General features: G+C 34.1%; 3 protein-coding genes across 15 annotated transcripts; 2 read left to right on the top strand and 1 right to left on the bottom strand.

Moving 5' to 3' along the window:
* The first annotated feature begins 352 nt into the window (after nt 1-352).
* Nucleotides 353-3,179, top strand: LOC110620690. Of its 3 annotated transcripts, XR_002488855.2 has the most exons (5): nt 353-560; nt 832-1,659; nt 1,856-1,917; nt 2,091-2,145; nt 2,243-3,179. XR_002488855.2 is itself a non-coding variant. In XM_021764510.2 (4 exons), the coding sequence occupies exons 2-3, from the start codon at nt 1,140-1,142 to the stop codon at nt 1,876-1,878; spliced, it is 543 nt and encodes a 180-aa protein (XP_021620202.1). In that variant the 5' UTR covers nt 353-560; nt 832-1,139; the 3' UTR covers nt 1,879-1,917; nt 2,243-3,179. The 3 variants fall into 3 exon arrangements, 1 of the variants encoding a protein (XP_021620202.1); XM_021764510.2 differs by lacking the exon at nt 2,091-2,145; XR_006351617.1 differs by lacking the exon at nt 2,091-2,145 and having other exon boundaries at nt 353-1,917.
* Nucleotides 3,180-3,773: 594 nt separating this feature from the next.
* LOC110620569 lies at nt 3,774-5,506 on the bottom strand. Its single transcript, XM_021764356.2, has 3 exons — nt 5,269-5,506; nt 4,789-4,937; nt 3,774-4,120 (listed from the first exon to the last, which is right to left on the bottom strand). Exons 1-3 carry the CDS (start codon nt 5,372-5,374, stop codon nt 4,040-4,042), a joined length of 336 nt encoding a protein of 111 aa, XP_021620048.1. The 5' UTR covers nt 5,375-5,506; the 3' UTR covers nt 3,774-4,039.
* Nucleotides 5,507-12,828: 7,322 nt separating this feature from the next.
* On the top strand, nt 12,829-18,775 carry LOC110621021 (tRNAse Z TRZ4, mitochondrial). Of its 11 annotated transcripts, none has more exons than XM_021765019.2 (13): nt 12,829-13,048; nt 13,486-13,651; nt 13,766-13,855; nt 14,317-14,361; nt 14,431-14,485; nt 14,636-14,676; nt 14,779-15,168; nt 15,274-15,542; nt 15,643-15,790; nt 15,893-15,943; nt 16,678-17,075; nt 17,170-17,833; nt 18,331-18,775. In XM_021765019.2, the coding sequence occupies exons 2-13, from the start codon at nt 13,520-13,522 to the stop codon at nt 18,604-18,606; spliced, it is 2,559 nt and encodes an 852-aa protein (XP_021620711.1). In that variant the 5' UTR covers nt 12,829-13,048; nt 13,486-13,519; the 3' UTR covers nt 18,607-18,775. The 11 variants fall into 11 exon arrangements, with proteins under 11 accessions (XP_021620711.1, XP_021620712.1, XP_021620710.1 ...); XM_021765020.2 differs by having other exon boundaries at nt 13,462-13,651; XM_021765018.2 differs by having other exon boundaries at nt 13,438-13,651.
* Nucleotides 18,776-23,637: the final 4,862 nt, after the last annotated feature.

The following is a 23,637-nucleotide window of genomic DNA, read 5'->3' as shown; positions in this document are numbered from 1 at the left end:
TCGATTTTCTATTTTTCTGTGATTTTGACTAAATAATAATAATAATAAATAATATATCATATATGATAATATTTTTTTAAACCTATTTAGTATTTATAATAGATTAGAAAAGGATTTATGGTGTAGATTAAGTCGCTTCAAAGTATTAGTAAAATTAAACCGTTTTCAATTATTATTTTTTTAAAAAATAAATTTCTCATTAATATAATTTTGTTAATATATTTTTGTTTAAAAAAGTAATAGTGTGAGTAAATAGTACTTTTATTTTGATATTAAAAAGTACAAAAAAAGGGTTTAGCGGTCAACCATACTCTACCTAAAAATATTCTAACTAATTTTGGCCCTATTGCTTTTTGTTTTTTAGCATTGTGAATGCTATTTTTTGACGCATCTGCTATTTCGCTTTGTCCTTTTCAGGCGAAGGGATCGAAACGACGTAGCATTTTGACCTCGAAGCCAAAACGGTGCGGTTCAACGGGACGAACCTTACGACGAGCGACCGGTCTGTTTTGGCTTTGAGCTCCATTCCAGATTCGACAATTCTCGGCGGTTTCGAAACAGTACGTGCTGATTGAATTGCCACAATTTGCTCTCCATGATTGCAGTTTTTTTTTTTTGTTTCTGTTTGGTTCTTGAGAAATAATGATGAAAAATCTTTAAAATAATATTTTCATGCTCCATTTACATATCTTAACGTCTATGTATAAAAAGCTTGACCTTTTCCTAGAAAATCTAATCGATTGATGTGGTTCGTGCTAGCAAATTCTCTAAATCTATATAAGGAACTTTGCATTATCTTTATGACTTTTTTTTAAAAAAATTTTAATGTAGGTTTGTTTTATTGGTTTATGTTCAATGACGGGAGATGCAATGAGTACATAATTATGACTTCCTGCGAATTCTGATAGCCAGAATGGTATGGGCATATATCCTTCCATTGTTTATTTTCAGTTGGGCGATGCAATTGAAGTAATGGTTTTAGCTTTAATTATAGCCTGTTAAATGGGGGAGCAATGGCTTCGCTTTAATGGAGTGCGATTAATTTTTGCCTAAAGGATTTGTGAATTTTGCTTTCAGTGGAAAAATTAGCTTGTAGGCTTTTCAGAGGGTTAAAGGGCAAAGGATAGAAATTGGCATGTATGGATCATTTGGTTATTAGGAGAAGCAATAGCGTAGGCGACTTGGAAATTGGTGAGACTTCTAGTGAGGATGATGAGATTAAAATGCTGGGTTCAAGTGGTGAAATCGCCTATAAGCATGGCAGATTAAGGAGTGAATCTGCTAGTACCATTGGAATGAATTTTAGGAGTGGTGATGGGTCAAGTTCAAGTGAGGGAACATTCAGTTCTAGTGAAAACTTGGAGATAATTGTAGGTGAGAAAGGGGAAAGCGCAAAAATTAGTGCAGAGAATGGAATGGTGAAGGAGAAAAGGAAAAAGAGGAGTTCTAAACCACCACTGCCTCCTAGAGGGCCGTCGTTGTGCATGGCAGATATGAAATTGCTTAGAGAAATGTCTGAGCTTACAAGGTTAAAACGTGCAAGAGTTAAACGAATCAAGGCAACGAAGAAGAAGAGGGCAGCGAATGAATCATCTTCAAGGATTAATATTTTTCCCATACTTGTTACCATTGTCTTCTTCTACGTGATAATTTTTCAAGGTAACTTCGTCTTTCTCTCTTCTTATTGGGTTACTAAGATGAGACATTAAGCCTGAAGAAGCTGAAAATCAAGATGAATCTGGTTATGTGTGCATTTGCTATTCTTTTGTGATCTATTAAAATTCCTATGGATGTTTGTTAGGACTTCCAGACGTGCGATGCAAGTCTTATGAATATGCTTATATTCATTTTTCAGGTTTCTTGGGTTCTCGTGCATGATGCCTTTAGAAGTGCTCATCTTTAAATTGCAGTACACAGGTACTATTTTCTTTATATATTCTTTCTTGCTTTTTCTTTCGTTTTTTCAAACTAGTGTTAGGCTATTGCAAATTTTCCATGTCAGCAATTCTTCTCTGTTCTGGGCATGTTATTTTCTTGTATTTGACCTGGGAAATGCTTCAAGTAAAATCTTAATTTTCTTTTGGGTAAAGTTTATCTCCTCTGTTAAAAAGCCTGGCTGAAAATTCTACCTGGCGGCATGGAAAAGTAAGCTGCATTTTTTTTATCATGATCTCCGTACATCTCTTGTAGTAATCAGTTTTGAAGAGATTATAACCCTTTTTTACGCGTATTTGTTTGCCAGTTTTATGGACATGAATTTCAGGAGATGGCATCCATGGATCATGGCTCTCCAAGGCAGCAACAATTGCAATTCTGTGGGTGGCTCAACAACAACCGCAACAACTAAGCCTTAATCCCAATCCAAGTACAGTGCTGGTGCTTTTAAATATCTCTAACAATTTACTTTTGGAGTAAGATTTTGATGCTTTTTCATGAAGTTTATTATGTCCTGGATCTATGTCCTGGATCTGTTCCAATACTCTTCTGGAAGGAGAATTCCTTAGCGACTAAATTTTAACTTGGAATACGTCTCTTTCAGTGCAATTAGCGCATCGTGCTTCATACAATCTCAATCAGTTGGGATGGGAATTTTGTTGGGTCATTAGTTGATTCAGGGAAAATTTTTCTGAGAGCTTTTATGCACATTTTTTTCTGGATGGTGATAAAACTGTCTTTGTTGGTCAGTCCACTGTCCATTTTCTGTGTATTCCATCTTCAATTCTGTTAAATGGAAACTAAATTGGTTTTCCTTGTGGATTTTGAACATGAAATGTACGCAACCTCTTTGCCCTCACAAACCGTAACCCATCAAACGCGTCAACAAAAGGAGCAATGAAATAGGCAGGGAATTCTAGGCTTGGAGCATCAATCTTTGATCTGGTAACTTTGAAGCTGGACAATTCATACGTTTGACATCATGTCGACCACTTAGATGGGCCGTAAACTGGACCTAGTGATGGCTCGACTTACCAGTTTAGCCACAGTCAAAACTCAAAAGGCAACAACGGGGCCGGTTTCGGTTCCAAGGGAACTTAAACTGGGACTGAGGGGACCGAAAGGGAGACCCATTTTGGCTTGGTTTTGGGTTGATTGGAGAGTGAATTTAATTCAATTCAAGTTGTAGTAATGTTAACTGTCAAAGAGCATTTAGAAAAAGAAAATAATGACTTGGTCATGAATACCATACTCTTTGTAGCTAGTTCAAGTCATGCTAAGAATACTGCAGCAAGAATTATGTTGGATTAGGAGTCTTGATGCATCACCATACAGGCGTGAGATGGACAAAACATTGACTAGGTCTTCTATTCCATCATTCAGTTGATAAATTAGACTGTAATCCAATCAGTTTGTGACCCAACTCTACGGGGCAGTTTCTCTGATATTTTCTATGATATTACAATTTTACAAGTTTGGATCGCTTAATAAAAAATCAACCTCAATCTCAAATGGCGATGAACACGAATAAGATACTGATGATGATCCCTTAACTCTTTGACCAAACTGAATCTCTTGTCAAAACAATAAAAAGAGAGCTCATATACCCAATTGCAGACAGTAACACTCAAGTCAAAAGAAATGCAAGTAATATGCTCAACCTAGGTAAGAGACATTCACATATAAAATTCACACTCAAACTAAACCCAGCATATTAGTTTCTACACCCAAACCCTCTTAAACTGTTTATATATTACCTAATCTATTAGGGTTTGCAGCCCTACTCCCAAACAGATTATTAGAGTATTTTGCAAAATATGTAATCGAGACCATGACAGTTCAGTTCAACTATTTTGCCATTCATCGTAATTTGCAGAGTCAAGTTAATGGCAGTTACAAAACAGATGGAGCAAGGGAGGGAAAACATTATTCTACTCTATTCTTGGAGAACAAAATTATGATGATAGTCAACAAATCATGCAATACTACAAAAATGGTCAAGAAATTTGAAAGAACCGATGCAACTACAGAACCCCAAACCAGTGTCGATCAGTTATCATTTGCAGCAAACAAAGATCTTCTCATCCGAGCAAACTCGGTAGAACTATTTTGCTTTCACAAGGTCATATCTAGGCTTCCAGAGACCCACCCTATATTTGTGGGCATAATTCAATATCAGCTTCCTCTGCAAAACCAAAGTCCAATGTCAATAAAATGACTGCACAAAAGTTTGTTGAGTGCTCTTTTGTCAATAGCTAATGGAAGGAACTGAACAGAAAGTAGGGGCAAGAACTTGATCTTGAGCACATAAGAAACCCAAACTAGCAGTATGGTGTCTTCATATCAACTCTGATTAAAGTAAATTCACAAATGAGATGAGGAAATTACTTGAGAGTTACAGATTCTGTGCTGTTCTACCAGTGGATGATGTATTTAGGCAATGGAAAAATGAATCATCAATCTTGTTTTAATCCCATAAAAAATCAGGGAACAAATTTTACTCTACTTTCATATTGCAGCTACGGACAAGTGATATTGACACTAATCTAAAAGATAACATGCATCAGATCAACATGATCAAGAGAGATTTTGGGGAAAAAAAAACTGATGTCACAAGATAATACAACCATTGGCAGCAATACCCAGATAGATGAGAACCATCAGCCATACAACCAACATCCATAAAAGGGTGAACCAAACAATACATAGAAATTTTAATTGAAATCAACAATCAGTTCTGATTCCCCAATTCTGAGAACTTCAGATCAATAGAAAGTAAAAAAATTTGGTCAACCTGACATGTATCAAATAGATATAGATACTCTATACAGCAAAGAGTGGAGAATAAATTACATGTTGGCAAGGAATCCCTAGCTTCTTGAGCTTCAAGGTTCGGATAACAAGAAGTTTCTGGAAGTCACCAATCTCAGATTCAAGCTTGGCTGAATGAGCTTCAACTCCTTTCCCTATTCCATTTAGAAACTCGGGAATTCCAACTTTCACTGCAATAACAATAAAACACTCTTAAACAGAATTTTCTATGCCTCTCATTTATTTAAAGCAGCAAACATTCAACTTAATTGCCAAAAAAAAATAATCAATTTTCAGGCATGAGGAAGTAAAACACCCACTAAAAGATGATTCTATCAAATAGAAATTCAAGACTCTGTAATATCTTTAACCTCTTGAACAGAATAATAATCCGTCCTTCATTTGCTTGCCAAAATTCCACTTAGAACACATTTATTCCATTTATTTAGGGAGATGAGATTGTAAAAACTCTTCATTCGCCGAATGGAAAATTACACGAATGTAAAAAACCAAACGAATTACCGATGTAAGCTGGAGATTTGGAGAAGAATCTGGAGAACCCAGGTGTTGAGTTTGCTTGAGGGAATGAAACTGCCCTTGAGTTGCTGATTAATTGCCTCCACGCCATCTTCAAAACTCTGAATATCTAGGACTAGGATCCAGGATTGGCAAAACCCTTCTCGGGCCGTTGCAGCTTGCAGGCAGCTACCGGGCTCCGGGGTTTTAGGAACGTGTGCAGGTCGCTTTTTCTTTTTCTTTTTCTTTTTCTTTTTCTTTTCTTTTTAAATTTAATTTATTCCAAAATTTTAACATACTTAATGGATGATTCCTAAATTTTTTAAACAATCTCTTGTAATCACTTTATTCAAATTAAACATAATTTTGATATAAAAAATTAAAATATTTAAAATATTTTCAAGGATAAATATTTTATTTTAAATAAATTACACAATAATTTATAAATTTTAACATAATTAATATATTAATTTTTATATCTATAAAATAAATATTTAAATTTCTCCATATTCTATACAAAATTATTATTTTTCTATCCACCTCAACTTTTATATATTTTAAAATATAATTTTATTTTTAAAATATTTTTTATAAAAATTTATGATCTATTTAAAACTATTTGATACTATTTAAAAATAATTAAAATTATAAATTTTTTAAAAAAAATTAAATGAAAATTTCATTTTTAAAAGTTTAAAATTATTCGATATTAAAATATTTTAATAAATAAAAATAAAAAGTAAAAGTGTTATAATTTAATTAAATGCCATAAGTTAGATAAAAATTAGTATAAAATTATTAAATTTTAATAGACGAAAAAAATGAATATAACTCAGTTTCTCAGTAATTATAATTTAAAAATAATAATAATAATATTTTTGCATCCTTAAAGATAAAAATTATATGAAAAAATTTAAATATTTAATTTTAATAATATATAAATCAATTCGTTAATTATATTAAAATTTAAAAATTAAAATATAATTTATATTTTTTTAGTATAAAATAGAGGGCCGTAGCCCATTAGAGATGTGTAGACCACACACAACATATATTGGTATAAAACTGTTAGAAGCCCAAATAAAACCATAAAGTTCCGAAGGGCGAAACGAATAATCAAAATCAAAGCCTAAACAACATTCGTAACTCCAAGCCTAAAAAACAAATCCTAGCATGCATAGGAAGGGCATAGGAAGAGTAGGGACAGATTTCCAAGTAAGTGTAGCCGCTACTAGAATTGAATAGTACCAAAGCCTCGAGCATCAAAGAACCTCTATTCATTTAGCTTCTAACAATAACCAAAGAAGTATGTTTCTTAGAAACAAAGATTCAAGGCATCATGAAACTATATCTATGGAGAATCAAAATTAGAGAAGAGCGATCAAATCACTATATTTGAAAATCTCTTTTTATAGTTAATAATATGAAATTTAAAAAAAATAGAATTTTGATATGTATTAGCAAATTAATTTGAATGGTTTACACTTTTTTATTTTATTTTTTTTTATTTATACTACGCATAATCACCATACTATAATACTATCTGTTATTGTCAGAGCCGTACATATGGATATACTTGCATTTTCACTATTGTTAAACAGTCATTTAATTCCTTTCTGATGCTTGTGCTAATAGAGTGGTATAACTGGATCTGTTCTCCTATCCCATCACGTCGTGATGAGCTGAGTCATTACTTCGATCAGCAACTTATTCGATTGTGGACGAGATTGTACGCTAATAAATTATTTTATGTGGTAAATTTTAATGAATTTTAGATTTGATTATCATATAAAGGCTTGATTATGGATCGGGTGCCAATGGCCCATCTATCATTAAAGCTAGAAACTTTGACTAATTAAATAATCAAATTAAGAAGGGAAGAGACCAAGAAACTATCAATTTCGGTGTTTGATTCAAAACTCGCGAGAATTCAATTGAAATTGTATTGAAACGTAAAAAGCAAAATCATTATTAGAATATTAAACCATATCAGACTACATTTATTTAATTATTTTCATTCTTAGTTCCAATTCAACCAATCTTTTATTTCTTAAAATTTTACTGTAAAAAATATAAATACTATGTTTGATTAAATAATAATTTATATATATATATATATTAAAAATAATAGAATTCCATATTTTTAGGTTTAATTTGAAAAAAATATTAAATATAATTATAACAAAAGTATATCAAAGAGACACATTTTAAATAAATTAATAATAATAATAATAATAATATGTATAATCTAAAATGACACAAGCAAACAATATTTGACATTTTAACTAAAAAATTACATAATTATAGAACAATATAATTTTTTAAGTTATCATATAATTTCACAAATTAATTTATTTTCATAAATAAAATACAAAACCAAATTCATAAATCTAATATAATAAATATTTATATTTAAATTATTTTCTAATAATATTATTTGTGGGTCAACAAGACCTACTTTCAGTAAGTTCCATTTATAGAAATTGAGTATAACCGGGTCCAGAGGTTAGAGTCTCGGAAAAACATAAAGAAAAAAACCTAAGTCCAAGTCCAGAAGAATAATCTGATCCAACCCTTGCTAACTCTAGTAAACCGGGTATTTTACCCAAAACCAAACAATTCGGTTGGAAAGCAACAGCAGCGCTGCACGTACATTGGATCCACATCGCGAAGAAGGAGAAACACCAACAAAGCTCTGGATTCATTGTGGAAACCTCATGCCACAACATGCAAGCCTCTAAATATAGAATCAAAAGGAAAAACTCACTTCTGAAAAGGACGTGGACAATCCATGAACAGAATCGGCTTGGGAGGAGCCAAAGAACTATGGTGGTAGAAAGCGGCATCAAACCTTGACTCTCGAAATACTATCGGCTATGGAGATAAAGCCATTTTTTAGTGTAAACACCAACCGCGAGAACCTGAAATAACCACAATCACTACAGTGACGGACCCAGCCTTGGGGTACGGGATCATGGGCACTTCTAAAATTTTTAAATTTTTTTAAAAATATATGGATAATTTTTTTTAAAACATAAAAAATTATCATTAAATATTTTATATTTAATAAATTTATCAACTCATTTTTATTTCAAAATTATTTAATTAAATTATTATTATATTTTATAAAATCAAACTCTTTAATTCATTTATTAAATTTTTTTTACTATTTAATCTCTCATTTTTTTATTATTTTTCAATCTATAAAATTTATCTTTAATTTTTAAAATTTTAAATTCAAGTCTCCATTTAAATTATTTTTTAAATTATTCACTCATTATTTAATTTAATTTTATATAATATTTTTATTATTAAGTGATAATTTTTTTTTATTTATTTTACTTAATTATTGAACTATTTATGTAATTAAAATTATACGAAAATAAATTTAACGTGTAAGAATATTTTTTTTTAAAATAATTAAATTTTAATAATAAATCATGATTAAAATATTATATTATTTTATTAGTATTATTTTTTTTATGAATTTGCCTATTATAACCATAGTGCAAAGAGATTTTTCTATTGTAAATATTATTAAAAGTCGATTTTATAGTGATGAATTATAGATAATTAATCGATAACTTATACTAAAAGATATATTTATAAATACTAATAATATCATTAAAAATATATTTTAATAAATAAAAAATAAATAAGAATAATTAAATTATTTAATTATAATAGTTTATTCACTTTTTATAAAAATTTATTTTTAAAATATGTAATTATTTTATAATTTTTGTCCATTTTAATTTTTCACACATTAAAAAATATAATTTATTTTATTGACTTTTCGATTATATCTACTTAAAATTATTAAATTTTATTAAATTTTAAGAAATATTTTAAATATTTACTTAAAATAATAATTAATTATATTTTAAAAAATAATAATAATTAATGATAGAGTAATTTGAAAACAATATAAAATTAAATAGAATTATAATAGGTAATTATATATTACTATAATAAAAAAAAAGTCAACAACAATTTTAGGATAATAATAAAAGAATTGATAAAATAATGAAACGAAAAGATAATATATTTTATTTATTTTAATTATTTATTTAAATTGACCCCTAAATTAAATTTCTGCATCATCACTGACCACCCAACAAAAAGAGACTTCAGAGTAATATACAAAAGAAGAAAGAGGTACCACCCAACAAAAAGAGACTTCAGAGTAATAAAAGAAAAAAGAGCTAGAGCCTAAAACTCCTCAATCTCTTATTATAGAAGGGACTACGGCCAACCACTTGATACCTTAAGGATAGTCCCTTCTTGCTAAGAATCCAACTAAGCCCTTCTTTAAACTAGAAAAATATAAAACACTATATACATCCACTCCACTCCGAGAGGGGAAGGAAAACCTACTTTTGGGCAAAAGAGAAAGCTCCGGGCTAGAATAGTGGAGAAAAAACAAAAGTACTAAAATCCTAGAAGCATAGCAAAAAGCGAGAGAGAAAATGTAAACTTTTACATCTAAAGATGATAAGAATTGCTTTATCAAAAACTACCTAATCTTTCATTTCATAAAATTTTTGGTTGTTTGTGTTTTGCAGTTACTTTAACTACTATTAAAACCAAGTTTGACTCTAAAACAAAGAAATATGTCTTCTTGTGATACAAATTTGGAACTAAATGATTTATTATCTTTGATCTATCATCTAGAAAAGTTTTGATTTCTAGAAATGTCATTTTTTATGAGCTTATTTTTCCTTACAAGCATCAATATAATTCAAATCTTTATTGTCTATCTATAGAACTTATTATTTTTCCTTAAGATTATACTATTTCTAGTGATTTCTTTGCTTATCCCATTATTTCTAGTTATAATGCAGATTCTAAGCCTCTTGTGTTGCCTGCCCTTCCTCACCAATCCCATGTTTCTAAAACTTCTACCAAAACTAAAAAAAAAACTTTCTTATCTCCAATACTACCATTGCAATTCACTTAGTTATGTTCCTTTCCACTCACAATCTCTTGTAATTGAACCAATAACATACACATAAACAGTCAAATTTGATTGTTGGAGAGAAGCAATGCAAGCTAAAATTGTTGCTTTAGAACAAAATCATACATGAGAACTCACAAACCTACCATCAGGGAAGATCCCCATTTGATACAAATGGGTTTATAAGGTAAAATTTAAGGCAAATAGTTCAATAGAAAGATAAAGGCCAAACTTGTTGCCAAAGGCTATACCCAAACTGAAGGTATAGACTACTTTGATACATTTTCTTCTGTGGCAAAAATGACCATAGTAAGATTAGTTCTTGCTTTAGCTACTACGCATAATTGATATCTACACCAATTAGATGTAAATAATACTTTTTTGTACTGTGACCTTAATGAAGAAGTATACACGATATTGCATCTTGGTTCTCAAACTAACAATCCTAACAAGGTATTCAGATTGTTGAAGTCCTTATATGGTTTAAAACAAGCCAGTAGATAGTGGTTTTCTAAACTCTCTAGTGCCTCGTTAACCCTTGGATATATACAAAGCAAGTCAGACCACTCATTGTTCACAAAGAAAACATATGTTTCCTTTACTATGCTAGTTTATGTAGATGACATTATTTTGGCAAGAAATAACATGGAGAAGATAAATGAAGCCAAATCTTTTCTCAATACTTCTTTCAAAATCAAAGATCTAGAAGAACTAAAATTTTTTCTAGGCCTGAAAATTATAAGATTACTAAAGAGATTATCCTTAATCAAAGAAAATATGCCCTGAAAATTCTTTCTAATGTAGGATACTTCAAGCCAGTCAAAACTCCCATGGACAGTGCTCACAAATTGCAATAAGACAAGGGTTCCCCACTTGATGATTGTACAAATTACAGAAGGTTAGTTGGTAGATTATTATATCTTACCACAACCATACTTCAACAACTCAGTTAGTACCTAATAACACCTACTAATCTTCACCTAAAGACAGCTCATAGGATTCTGAGATATGTTAAAAGTTCTCCAGGAGATGGCTTATTTTTTCTAGCCAAATCTAATTTTAAATAAAAAGGTTTCAGTGATTCAAACTGGGCTGGCTGCATTGACACTCGCAAATCAGTTGCAGATTTTTGTTTCTTCTTAGACTCGGCCTTAATTTCTTGGAAATCCAAAAAATAAACTACTATCTCTTGTTCATCTTATAAAACTGAATATAGAGCACTTGCAGCTGTAACCTGTAAACTTCAATGACTCACTTACCTCCTTGATAATCTTCAAGTTTCTCACACATCACCAGCTTTAGTCTACTTGACAAACAAAACGCATTACACATTGCTGCCAATCCTATATTTCATGAAAAAACAAAACACATTGAGTTGGATTTCCATATTATCAGAGAAAAAGTATAAATGGGCCTCCTCAAACTTCTACCAGTTTCCTCGCAGCTCAATTGGCAAGCATCTTCACTAAACCTTTGCCCCTTGACCCCTTCTCAAAACTAAAACTCAAGCTGGGAATGATTGACATACATTATCCAGCTTGTGGAGGGGGAGGGTGTTACGTTATAAATAAAAGGTCGGACGACCACCCAAGGTCAAATGAAAGTCAAACAGGCAGGAATGACCATTCCAGAAGTTCAGGTCAAATAACTACCCAAGATCAGGTCAGACAACTATCCAAGGTCAGACAGATCGGACGACCATTCCATAAGACCAAGTCAGACGATCACCCAAAGACAAATGACCAGGTTAGACGACCACTCCAATATACCAGGTCAGACTACCACTCAAAGATGATCAGGTCGGATAACTATTCTAAAATGATCGGATTATAATCAATAGACGACTAGACGATCACTCCAAGATGACCAAATCGGATAACTATTCTAAAATGATCGGATTGAAATCAGTTAGATATTCCAGAATTTTCTCTCTTCTTCTCTCTCTTAACTCATATGTGTTCTGTTGTAGCAGCAGCTATAAAAGGATTAAACTTATTTTGCCTTAGTCTCTTTGTTTGGATGAAGATTCCTTCTATAACATATATCATGTCTAAAATTGCAACTATCGCTTCGACATGGGAGCATGGCAAAGAAAGAAAGGCTGCATAGCACTATAGAAATTTAATGTATGAAATAAAAAAAGGAAATATGAAAAATATTGCAACCTAGGACTTTGTTTTAAAGAAATGGCAAGAAAACTTGAATTACGTTTGAATGCAAATCAAAATATGAGAAGTTTTTCACCAATATCTGCAATGAGACTAGAGACGAGATAAATTTCGGCATATCCAAATACTATTGTGTATCTATTTCTTATCTATTTATTGATATATATGTAAAATAATTTTAAGATAATACAAATAATTTAATAATCAACTAATTTTGAAATTTTAGAATTAAATGCTATTTATTTATGTATTTTTAATAAATATAAATTATATCAAAGTTTATTTAAAAAACTTGAAATAGGTTTTCATTAATAATATTTAATAAAATTTTAGATATATAACAAATATTATATTATTTATTATATTATATTCGGAAACCTCTGTCCCCGCCCTATTCTGCGACAGGTCGTTTACCAAAAACTATAAGTTGCCGCAAGGCACAATTGTGACACAATACTCGGGGATGAGCACGCAGCGAAATTAGTCTGCGCATCTCTCACTCTTTCAGTTATTTTACGCCGCTGCACGGTCCCCTCTCCTCTCCCATCTTCTGGCGCCGACCTTCGACCTTGGTCAAGCCCCCTCTGGTCTCTGCTTTCCTGCTACCGACGAAAATCAACATCTGTTCTACCTGCTGTGCTCCTGTTCTCGTCGGTTCAAGGTGATGATAGTTTTGCTCCCCCCCCAAATTTCTTCTCCTCGTCGTCATCCTGCTCTCTTACCTGAGATTTTCCATGATATTCAGGTTATGCCGTGAAGCCTGTATTATTTTCATGCCATGACATTCATATCAGGATTTACATTATTACATATACGTGTTAATGCTGTGAAGTGATGTGATGCCGAATGTTTTGAACTTTAAGCTTTGTTTATCTGATTTGCTTACTCAGTGTTGTGTTATGTTTGGTTTGTAAAATTTTCCCTAGAAATATCTCAATGATGTTACTGAAACCCTTTATTTGGGCATTTACATTAGAAGATATGTCTTCAGCATTATATATTGACCTTTTCCTCCCTCTCTCACGTTCTCGTCTCTGGCAAACTCCAAAGCTCAAATCCTCAAACTTATTTCAGCATAAATAATCCCCTTCCACGCAGTAAAAATAGCAGAACTGAAAGCAAGATCCTCTCAATGGTAGAAGAAACTAAAACTTACAGGTATAATGAATCAAGAGCCAAGGGAGTAGACAAGAAAGGTCATCCCCAGAAGTTTCAGTTGAGCGGTCGTACTGTTCATAATCCCAATACAACTGCCTATGTTCAGGTTTATTTCTATGGTCTTGAATTTTGAATTAATTGGTTTGTGAGCTTGTGTTATGAAAGAACAGTTTGTTGTTCTATTACTGATATTGGTTCCTATCATATTCGCATTACCTAGGTTTTGGGGACTGGAATGGATACTCATGATACGTTGCCTTCTATTTTGCTTTTCTTTGATAAGCAAAGGTTCATCTTCAATGCTGGAGAGGTAACCATTAGGTTCTAGTTATATTATTGACTTCTTTGTTGATAAATTTGAATTAATATGGGGATAACCTATTTGTTTGGTCATTACTGGCTTTGTTTATTGGAATTGATGTTAACTCTTCTGTATTTGTTAATGAACTCGTTAATATATAGTTAGCAAGTGACAGTTTTTGGATGTCTATTTTAATAGTTTTGGATGAATTAATTTATCAAAATTTTTTGCTTGAAGCACGTAGGTAAGCTAGAATGTAGAAAAGATATGACTGCATCGTAACCCATTTAGTTTGGGATAAAATTATTTTGAATTTCATATTCCATTCATCTTGATGTTATTGTTGTGGAAGGATAGCAAGAGATAAATGGAACAATCTCAATATATAATTTGCTTAGATTCTTCAGGAAACCCATTAATGACTACCCTTTTAAAATTGTTATTTGCCTTAATATTTATCATCATTGCAGGGGTTACAAAGATTTTGTGCAGAGCATAAGATTAAACTATCTAAGGTATGAGATACAAGCAAAATTTTAGTTCTCATTTTAGTAAGCCTATCAACTCTGAGGACCTCCTTTCAGATTGATCACATATGTCTCTCTCGTGTTTGCTCAGAGACAGCTGGTGGACTTCCAGGTTTGTGCACGTGCCTTGATCCTTGATAGATTATCTTTGATTTTTTAGTCTTACATTTCCGAAAACATTTCGAATTATTCAAACACTGTTAGGTTTTTCATGCAAATTTAGGAGAGCCTTTGAATGCATGAGAATTCATTTGCTTTGCAGGCCTGCTTTTGACTTTGGCTGGAATGGGCAATGGATTGTCTGTGAGTGTTAAATGACTTCAACTTTTCTCATTATTCTTTTCTTAATAAATGGTTGTGTAATTGTGCTTATCACTTAGAATTTTAATGTAATATGTTTTCAAGGTCAATATATGGGGTCCTCCAAGCCTTGAGTTATTGATTAATGCAATGAAATCTTTCATCCCACATGGTTCCGTGGTTAATGCAAAGGAAATTGGTCTAACTACCTGTTCTAGCTCTGCAGCTCTGCTGGATACAAGCAACTCTGCAGAACCCTTTGTTGTTGTTGAAAATGAACTTGTCAAAATATCAGCTATTCTCTTGCTGCCAAGTTCTTTGGAAGGAGCTGGCAAAAAGCCTAGTGATATTTCCGTGATATATGTCTGCGAGTTGCATGAAATTTTGGGGAAATTTGACAAAGAAAAAGCTGATGCTCTTGGTCTAAAAGAAAGGAAAAAATATGGATTATTGCAAAAAGGAGAATGTGTTAAGTCAGATTGTCTAGATATCATGGTAAGTGGCAAATTAATTTAACAAAGATTTTTCCTTTTCCACTGCTTTCTACAGATGCGAGTTTGTTATTGGCAGTATTTTAACTTGGTTTGCCTTACCACTTAGGTTCATCCAAGTGATGTAATGGACCCACCTATTCCAGGTCCAGTTGTATTTATTGTAGACTGCCCTACAAATTCTCATGCAAAAGAGCTATTGTCCATACAAACTCTCAATGGTTATTATCCAGATTTTGTGGGCAACTCCCCAAAGAGCAGCAAAGCTGTAAATTGCATCATTCATTTAACTCCTCCTCCTGTCATAAATAGTCCTAATTATGAGAAATGGATGAAGAAGTTCCCTACAGTCCAACATATTATGGCTGGACATTCAATGTGAGTTGACCTCTCTCTGCAACTTCTTTGGGAGGTGCCCCATTCATGCATTTTTCTTAATGATTTGTTTTAGGCACTCATATGTTCATGCCATCTGCAGGAAGCATGTGGAGATTCCAATCCTAAAATCTAGTACAAGAATGGCAGCACGGCTTAATTACTTGTGTCCTCAGTTCTTTCCAGTACCTGCTGTTGGGTCTTTTCAGCAACATAATGATGCTGCACAAGGCTCCATAACTTCAAGTGAGGTCTGTTCTGATATATTATAGCTAGTCGTTATGTTCTTAGGAATTCATGGTTATGGAGAAAATATTTAGTGGCAGCTTAAAGGATTATGTTTTGATTAACAGGTTCTTATTTCGCAACTTTGTGAAAGTACCTCTGCCGAAAATCTAATGAAGGTATGAAAGTTTTTGATGTTTCTCGCTTCATAATATGATGGTCTCTTGACCATGCATCTTCTGTGTGTACTAAATGCCTTTTTCCTGAAACTATGATGCCTGCATGAATTTCATGCAGAAAATTCTCTCTTTTTTGTTTTCATCATTGGATTTTTTTTGGAGGATGGGTGGATGAATTCTCATAATAAAACAATTCTTCTTGATGTTTATTTAATCTTAGATCTTTATTTTTATAGTCTTCAAGTTGGTAGTGAATGTTATCCTCCAAGAGATACATAAAATTAACAGAAAATAAGTGCAAAATGCAAATGATAATTTTATCTGATTATCTTAAGTGGAACCCTGTCACTCGGGATCCAGGATCAATGTGATTCTGATATATTCATGGTTATTGAAAGTCTTACCTAAATTCGCAATCCTTAGCCTCTTTATATATAGAGCTTTTTGCATTTCTCAGATTATGCAATATGTACTTCTATTCTATGTTAATCAGAAGTCCTGAGTTGTTTCTGGACATGGTTATATGCAATGTAACATGATAAAATCCCAGATTGTTGAGGAACAAGTTGCCAGTTTCAAATAGAGATTTCTATAAATGGTTCTCTTTGCTCCTTCCCAGGAGTATAGATTTTTAGGCACCAAATCCTAATTTGCTGTTAATATTAATTTGTTTTTAACTTACCTAATTGTCTTATCTTTAAATTATGTGTTTTTTTGTCTAATATGTCAAATAGTTCACTTTGCGCCCTCATAATCATCTTGGATTGGACAAATCTAATGTTCCAAGTCTGATGGCTCCCTCAGAAGTCATTGATGAGTTACTGTCAGAGAATCCAGAGATTGTAGATGCTGCCCAGCTTGTCAGCCAATTCTGGAGCGAGCCTGGAGAAATGGAGGATACTTCCATCACAGATGATACAACTATATCTGAAAAGCCATTGTTGGATGGGAATACTGTGCCTAGTTTCCTGCAAAATATACGAAGAGATGATTTGGAGATTGTTCTGCTTGGCACTGGTTCATCCCAGCCTTCCAAATATCGAAACGTTAGTTCCATCTACATTAATCTTTTCTCAAAAGGAAGTTTGCTTCTTGATTGTGGGGAAGGAACTCTGGCACAATTAAAAAGAAGGTAACACTATAAAATTCATTTGAATCAGATGCAATATAATTGTCATTGTCTTTTTTACTCTTTTGACAAAAGTAGCTGGTGCACCTTTTGACAGATATGGCATGGAGGGTGCGGAAAATGCTGTGAGAAATCTAAGATGCATTTGGATTTCACATATCCATGCTGATCATCATGCAGGTATAGCAAGGATACTTGCTTTAAGGCGGGATTTGTTGAAGGGAGTGCCCCATGAACGACTACTTGTTATAGGGCCAATGCAGCTTGAATTGTTTCTAGATGCATACCAAAGACTTGAAGATCTAGATATGCAGTTCCTTGATTGCAGAAGCACTATGGATACTTCATGGAATGCTTTGGAATGTGATGCTGAATCAAAAAGTAATCAATTCTTTGCTGGAAGCTCGACAAATTCTGAAGATCTTAATGATAAAAATAAAAATCATATGGGGTCAACCTTATTTGCAGGTGAAAGCTGCCTGCAGGGCTGTTCTAAGAGAATGAAACTTAGTATGCCAGTTGAGAACGACTCATTACTAAGGAGCTTGAGAAATGTGCTGTGGGGAGCAGGGCTGGAGGGACTGATTAGTTTTCCTGTTGTGCACTGTCCCGAGGCATTTGGTGTCGTACTAAAAGCAGCAGAGAGAACAAACGCTGTTGGAGAGATAATACAAGGGTGGAAGATTGTGTACTCTGGTGACACTAGGCCATGCTCAGAAGTGATAGAAGCATCCCATGGAGCAACAGTTCTCATACACGAGGCAAGTATCCCTAACCCCCATAATTTACAAACTCAACTATGAAATTTCTATTGTGGTGTCATGCTGACTGTTCTGTAGTTTTCAATTATACATCAATTAATGTCAACGTGGCAAAATATAAATGGTTGTCTGAGAGCTTTTGCTGCCAAATCAGCTTTAAGTTCAAAGTCACCTTCATCTTTTCTTCCCCTCTCCACTTTCAATTTCCATCTAGCCAGCTGGCGTGAAATTTAAAGAAGAAAAATAGAGGTGACTGTTAGCTTTGAGTTCATTGATGGGTTGGTGTCTTAGGTGGCTACTCGATTTATGGAGGTTGCACAGAAGAGGAATAAGAAACAACTAATGCCTGATTGAGCTTTTATTGGCTATATTCGTTTATCAGTTTCTTTTGTTGATTTCATTTATCAGAAAACTTATCTGACCCCTCCGGCTGTAGTTTTCCTCACTAAAATAAAAGGCCTTGCATGATTCAAATACTAGCTACGAATGATTTGCAGGCAACATTCGAGGATTGCATGGTGGATGAAGCTGTAGAAAAAAACCACAGCACAACTAAGGAAGCCATAGAGGTGGGAGATTCTGCTGGTGCATATCGCGTCATCCTAACCCACTTCAGCCAAAGATACCCGAAAATCCCTGCATTGGATGAAATAAGCATGAAGAAAACTTGCATAGCTTTTGACCTCATGAGTGTTAATATAGCCGATTTACCCATGCTGCCTAAAATTCTTCCATACCTGAAATTGCTTTTCAGAACGGATATAGCTTCGTAGTTTTTGCTAAATTATCTTTTCAGAAATATATAGTTATTTTTTTATGAAGTTTTTAGTTTAATTGTGTTGCTCTAACATGTTTGGCATTTTAACCGTTTGTTGTCATTTTTTGCTTATTAGAATGAATCAATTCTTATTGAGCTAGGCCACCAGCAGCATTTATATTTTATGTCATGTATGCAAGTTCATCTTAGGGTGCAATCAACGAGACTGGAAGAGCCGCTCCGACTTGCATAACTTTGAATTTCAAATCATAGCTATCAATATTTGTATTATTCTGTTTTGTTTGGAAAATTTTTTATTTTCTACTCACTGTTTTTTTTTTTTTTATTCTGTCGATCCAAAGGTGTATGGCTTAGTTGATTGCTAGAACAAAATGGTTGTGGTTAAAATATGATTATTATTTTATTATTACTAGTAAAATTTTCATTTAATTTATATAAAATAAGGTAAAATCACGATAAATTATTTAGTTGGATTAGCTATTAAAAATATATTATGATAATGATATAGTATATAAAAATTAAAAATAAATTATGAAAGAAGTACAATAAATACAGATAATATATATATATATATAGTAGTAACGGGAATTAATAATGGGTCACTAGTCATTCATTAATTTTATTTTAATTAGCTAGAAAAAATATAATAGTTCATTATTATTTAAGAAAATCTCTAATTTTATTCATTAAATTCAAATTAGTCAAAGACCTCATTCAATACTAAGATTCTATTTAATTAAGTTCTTATTTTAATTTTAAATAAAAAAAATAGAAAACCATCAATTACAATGAAAAAAAATCATTTTTAAAATAATGTTTAAGCTAAAAAAAATAGTATTATTAGTCGCAAATAAATAAAATGTCGTTAATAGTATGGTTTAAGCAAAAATAAGTTGTTGCTAATAAATAATAATTTGTCACTAATAAGTAATAACTTTTACAGACAACTGTTGCTAATAATCGGCTTAAGCTAAAAAGGCATTATTAGGATAATTAAATCAATTTGTTAATATGGTTTAGTAAACAATCAATCTTCACTAATGCATACAAATTGGTTGCTAATAATGTTTAATGACAACCAATATCTTTAATAATTTTTAGCAACGAAAATTTATAAAATAAATTAATTCCGTAAGCAAATTTAATTTTTTTGAGAAAATAATTCAACCATAAATATTATTATACAAAATTATGATTTATAATAATAATTTTTAGTTTTCAACAAAAACTTTATTATAATGCGATCAGGGATGTATAAAAAAGGAATGAAGGGAAATAATGAATTTTAACAATATTATATTTATAATAATTAAATTATTACTCCGAAAAACAACTTAGTTGGCTATTAAGAATTAATTTTTATATTTAATTATTTAAATTATATTTATAACAAACACACTCTTCCTTTCTTTTTGTATTCTTAAATCTAAATATTTTTCTACAATAGATTTTCTGAATGTAATTGAAGGATTTAATCCAAATTTTGTTTGCAAATATCAATTACAATCCAAATTTTGTTTGAAATAATATTTGCATACTAAGAATTTATTGAATCTTAACACTAGGTCAAGAGTGGAAAATAGACAAACTATCAGTTTGTGGTGATTCATGACATAATAAGTGTAATGTCCGGCTAGACTCCGGTATCGGAATTCCTACCGTCCGGTGGAATCTCGGATGTCGGAAGCCTCTAGTAGGGTAGAATCATGTTTTCATAAAATGTTTTAAGGTATTTCATGGTTTTAAGTATAATGGAAATGAGTTTTTGCATAAAAACAACCTTGAAGGAAAACTTAGGTTCGGCCGCCGAATCTCAAGTTCGGCCGCCGAACATGCATGCCTTCGGGAGCGCCTTTAGGCCCCCGAAAGCATAAGTGAGGAAAGTCCAGGTTCGGCCGCCGAACCTCAAGTTCGGCCGCCGAACATGGCATGCATGCGGAGGCACGTTCGGCCCCCGAACGTGGCCTGGCCAGCCACTATAAAAGGGTCCCTTAGCCGAAAACGGGCGAGCTTTTTCCCCATTTCCGGCCAAGGTGAGTTCTCCGCCACCCCTCACCGATCTTGAGTCCTTTCCTTCAGATCTTTCAAGTTTTTCACTAGTTTTCATCTTGTTTTGAAGATTTCCGAGTTTTGAGCAAGTTTTGGGAGCTTTGAGGTTCAAGAACTCAAAATCTTCCACCTCCGAGTTTAGGACGTCTCTCTCTCGATCTTCAAGAGGTAAGAGCCGATCTTAAGCTCATTTCATGTTTAAAGTGATTTTTATGCAAGATCTATGGGGTAGAATGCATGTTTAGCTCATGGTTAGGTTTATGGGTTTTATATGTGTTTATGGACAATGTGAGTTGCTTGTGTGTTGTAGTTAGGGTTTTTGATGGTTTGATGCCCCTAGGAACTTGTATGTTTGCTTATGCATGATTGGGGATGTTGTAGAATAGGTTTATGCATGATTGGATAGTTTTGGAGGCATAAATGCATAGGGGAGCTGAGTTTCTGCCATTCTGGGAGAAACCAGGTTCGGCAGCCGAAGGAACTTTCGGCCGCCGAACATGCTTGTGGAGGCAGCCTTCGGCTGCCGAAGCTTGCCCCCGAAAGGAGACTTTCTTCTCTGTCTGGGACTTTCGGCCGCCGAAAGTGCCGCCGAACATGCATGAGTTTCGCCTCTGTCTAGGAGTTTCGGCCGCCGAAGGTGCCGCCGAACCTGCCTGACTTTCGGCTCTGGAGGGACTTTCGGCCGCCGAACCTGCCGCCGAAAGTGCCCTGTCCAGCCCTTTCTTGCATGTTTTTCTATGAATATTCCATGATGTTTTAGGGGGTTTTTGGGAAATAGTTTAGAGTTATGTTCATGTATGTTTGGTCCCTCATTTGAGTCCACCTGTGTAGGTTCGGACCCGAGGAACCGAGGACCCCAGCAGTGAGTCTGTCGCCCCAGTGTCTGGTCAGAGCTATCCAGAGGTGAGTGGAATAAACCTTTACGTTTAAAGTAAATAATTTCAAAGTTTTGAGCATAGTTCATGCATCATGAATGCCATGTGATGAATTAGGTTGCTTGCATTAGAATTCACGAATATGTTGCATTGCACATTTTGATGTTGATGTGGATGAATGTTGAATGATCCATAGCCCTCGATCTATGATATGACGATATGATATATACGGTACGGAAAGTAAGACCAGTGGGACCTATTCTACGTTCGCTGGCACTATGTAAGGGAAAGACCAGGACCCATTCTACGTTCTGGCACAGTTGGACACTGTTATGTTATGATATGTAAGGGAAAGACCAGGACCCATTCTACGTTCTGGCACAGTTGGACCATGTAGAGGGCTATTGGTGACAAGTTCATCCTTGATGTGATTAGCTGTGATGTGATGCATTTCATGTTATCATATGTTTTAAGTGTTTTATTATTCTGCTCACTGGGCTCTAGTAGCTCACCCCTCTCCCTATTTCCCCAGGATTGCAGGTACAGGGTAGACTAGGAGGTTTACAAGAGTAATGAAGTCTAGTATATGTAATAGATAGTGTGGACATGATGAATGTATTAATGTTATGTAAAAGTACAGTTTCAGTCATGTAATGATATTGAGGATTAGATATTGTGCTTGACATTGTGTATGAGGTATCCCTTTTATTACATGATCAAAAAAATGTTTTATTATGTTCATGAAAGCCAACTCATCTTATGATGTATCGCCCATTGGGGCATTGATGAGATCCCACAGAGGGATCATGATTATGATTACGGCTATGTGCAGTGCATGTTCAGGTTGAGTTGGATGTATGAAAGAAAAGTTTTAAATTTTTATGTATGTTGTGATCATGTATGGGATTAAACAGGTTTTCAGGTTGCAAGTCAGGCTTGCTACGGGTCTTGGCGGCCTTAAGCCGACCCGGATCCTAGCGCCGGTAGCGGTCCGATTTTCGGGTCGTTACAGAATGGTATCAGAGCCCTAGGTTTTTAGGATCGGACCTAGAGTGTCGGGCTCATAGATGTTCTAGAAGGTCAAGCACAATAGGAAGATCATGTCCACTAGGATAAGATGTGGAGTCCTGTCTTGTATGATGATGTGTAATGCCATGATTATATACATGTGCATTGATGCTATGATATGAATGATATGCTATGATGTATATGTGATGAGGGTTCATGTGTGCCCACATGAACCATATGATGCTAATGTTTGTATGATGTGTACTGTTTTTCAGAAAACAGGATGAGAGGAACCCGTCGATCGGCAAGATTGACTGGAGTACCACCTGAGGATGAGGGCACGAGCGCCCGTCCTCCTACATTGCCTAGGGCAATGTCTTGTAGAGCAAACAGAGAAAGAGTGTCAAGGGACCCTAGAAGGTCTTTTGATGCTAGCAAAAGGGGGATAGATAGAGGAGGAAGTTCTTCAGATGTGAGGGAGGTTACGGAAGAGGATCAGAGGAGGGATGGGAATCTGGATGTTAGCATGGAGGAAGAGGGGACAGGGGAGTCTCAAGGAGGCGTTTAGGCCTCGGGGTATGGTTTTCCACCCCACTATCCACCCTTTCCACAGGGTTCAGGGTATCCGATGGGAGGCACATCGGATTACTCCAGCTTTAACCCCTACCCTACCTACATGCCTTATCCACCTTTCTATCCACCTTACACACAGTACCCAGCTTATCCACCCTCACCCTTCTATCCAAACCCGGCAAACCCCACCTCGGGGAATGCTGCACCCCCACCTCCACCACCTACATAACCAGCAGCCCCAGTTACTCAACCTTCTAGACCTAGCTCAGCCGGTGGGAGCAAAGTAAAGATGACAGATTACCTTAAGCTGGATGCTCCCAAATACAAGTCAGGGGATGACCCCTTTGAGTATCTGAGAGTAGTGAAGACAATAACTGATGAACTAGGGGCGGATGACAGCAGGGTCATTCAGATGGCAGGGTTCACTTTAAAGTGCAAGAAGGCACGGGAATGGTTCAAGTGTTATGTGGACCCGAGACTAGACGGCATGACATGGGAGGAATTTGCGAATGAGTTCGCTG

The sequence above is a fragment of the Manihot esculenta genome, chromosome 8 (genome assembly GCF_001659605.2).
Source record: "Manihot esculenta cultivar AM560-2 chromosome 8, M.esculenta_v8, whole genome shotgun sequence".
NCBI classification, from domain to species: domain Eukaryota; kingdom Viridiplantae; phylum Streptophyta; class Magnoliopsida; order Malpighiales; family Euphorbiaceae; genus Manihot; species Manihot esculenta.
The sequence above is the reverse complement of the archived record's forward strand: the minus strand, read 5'-3'. Positions and strand labels throughout refer to the sequence as shown.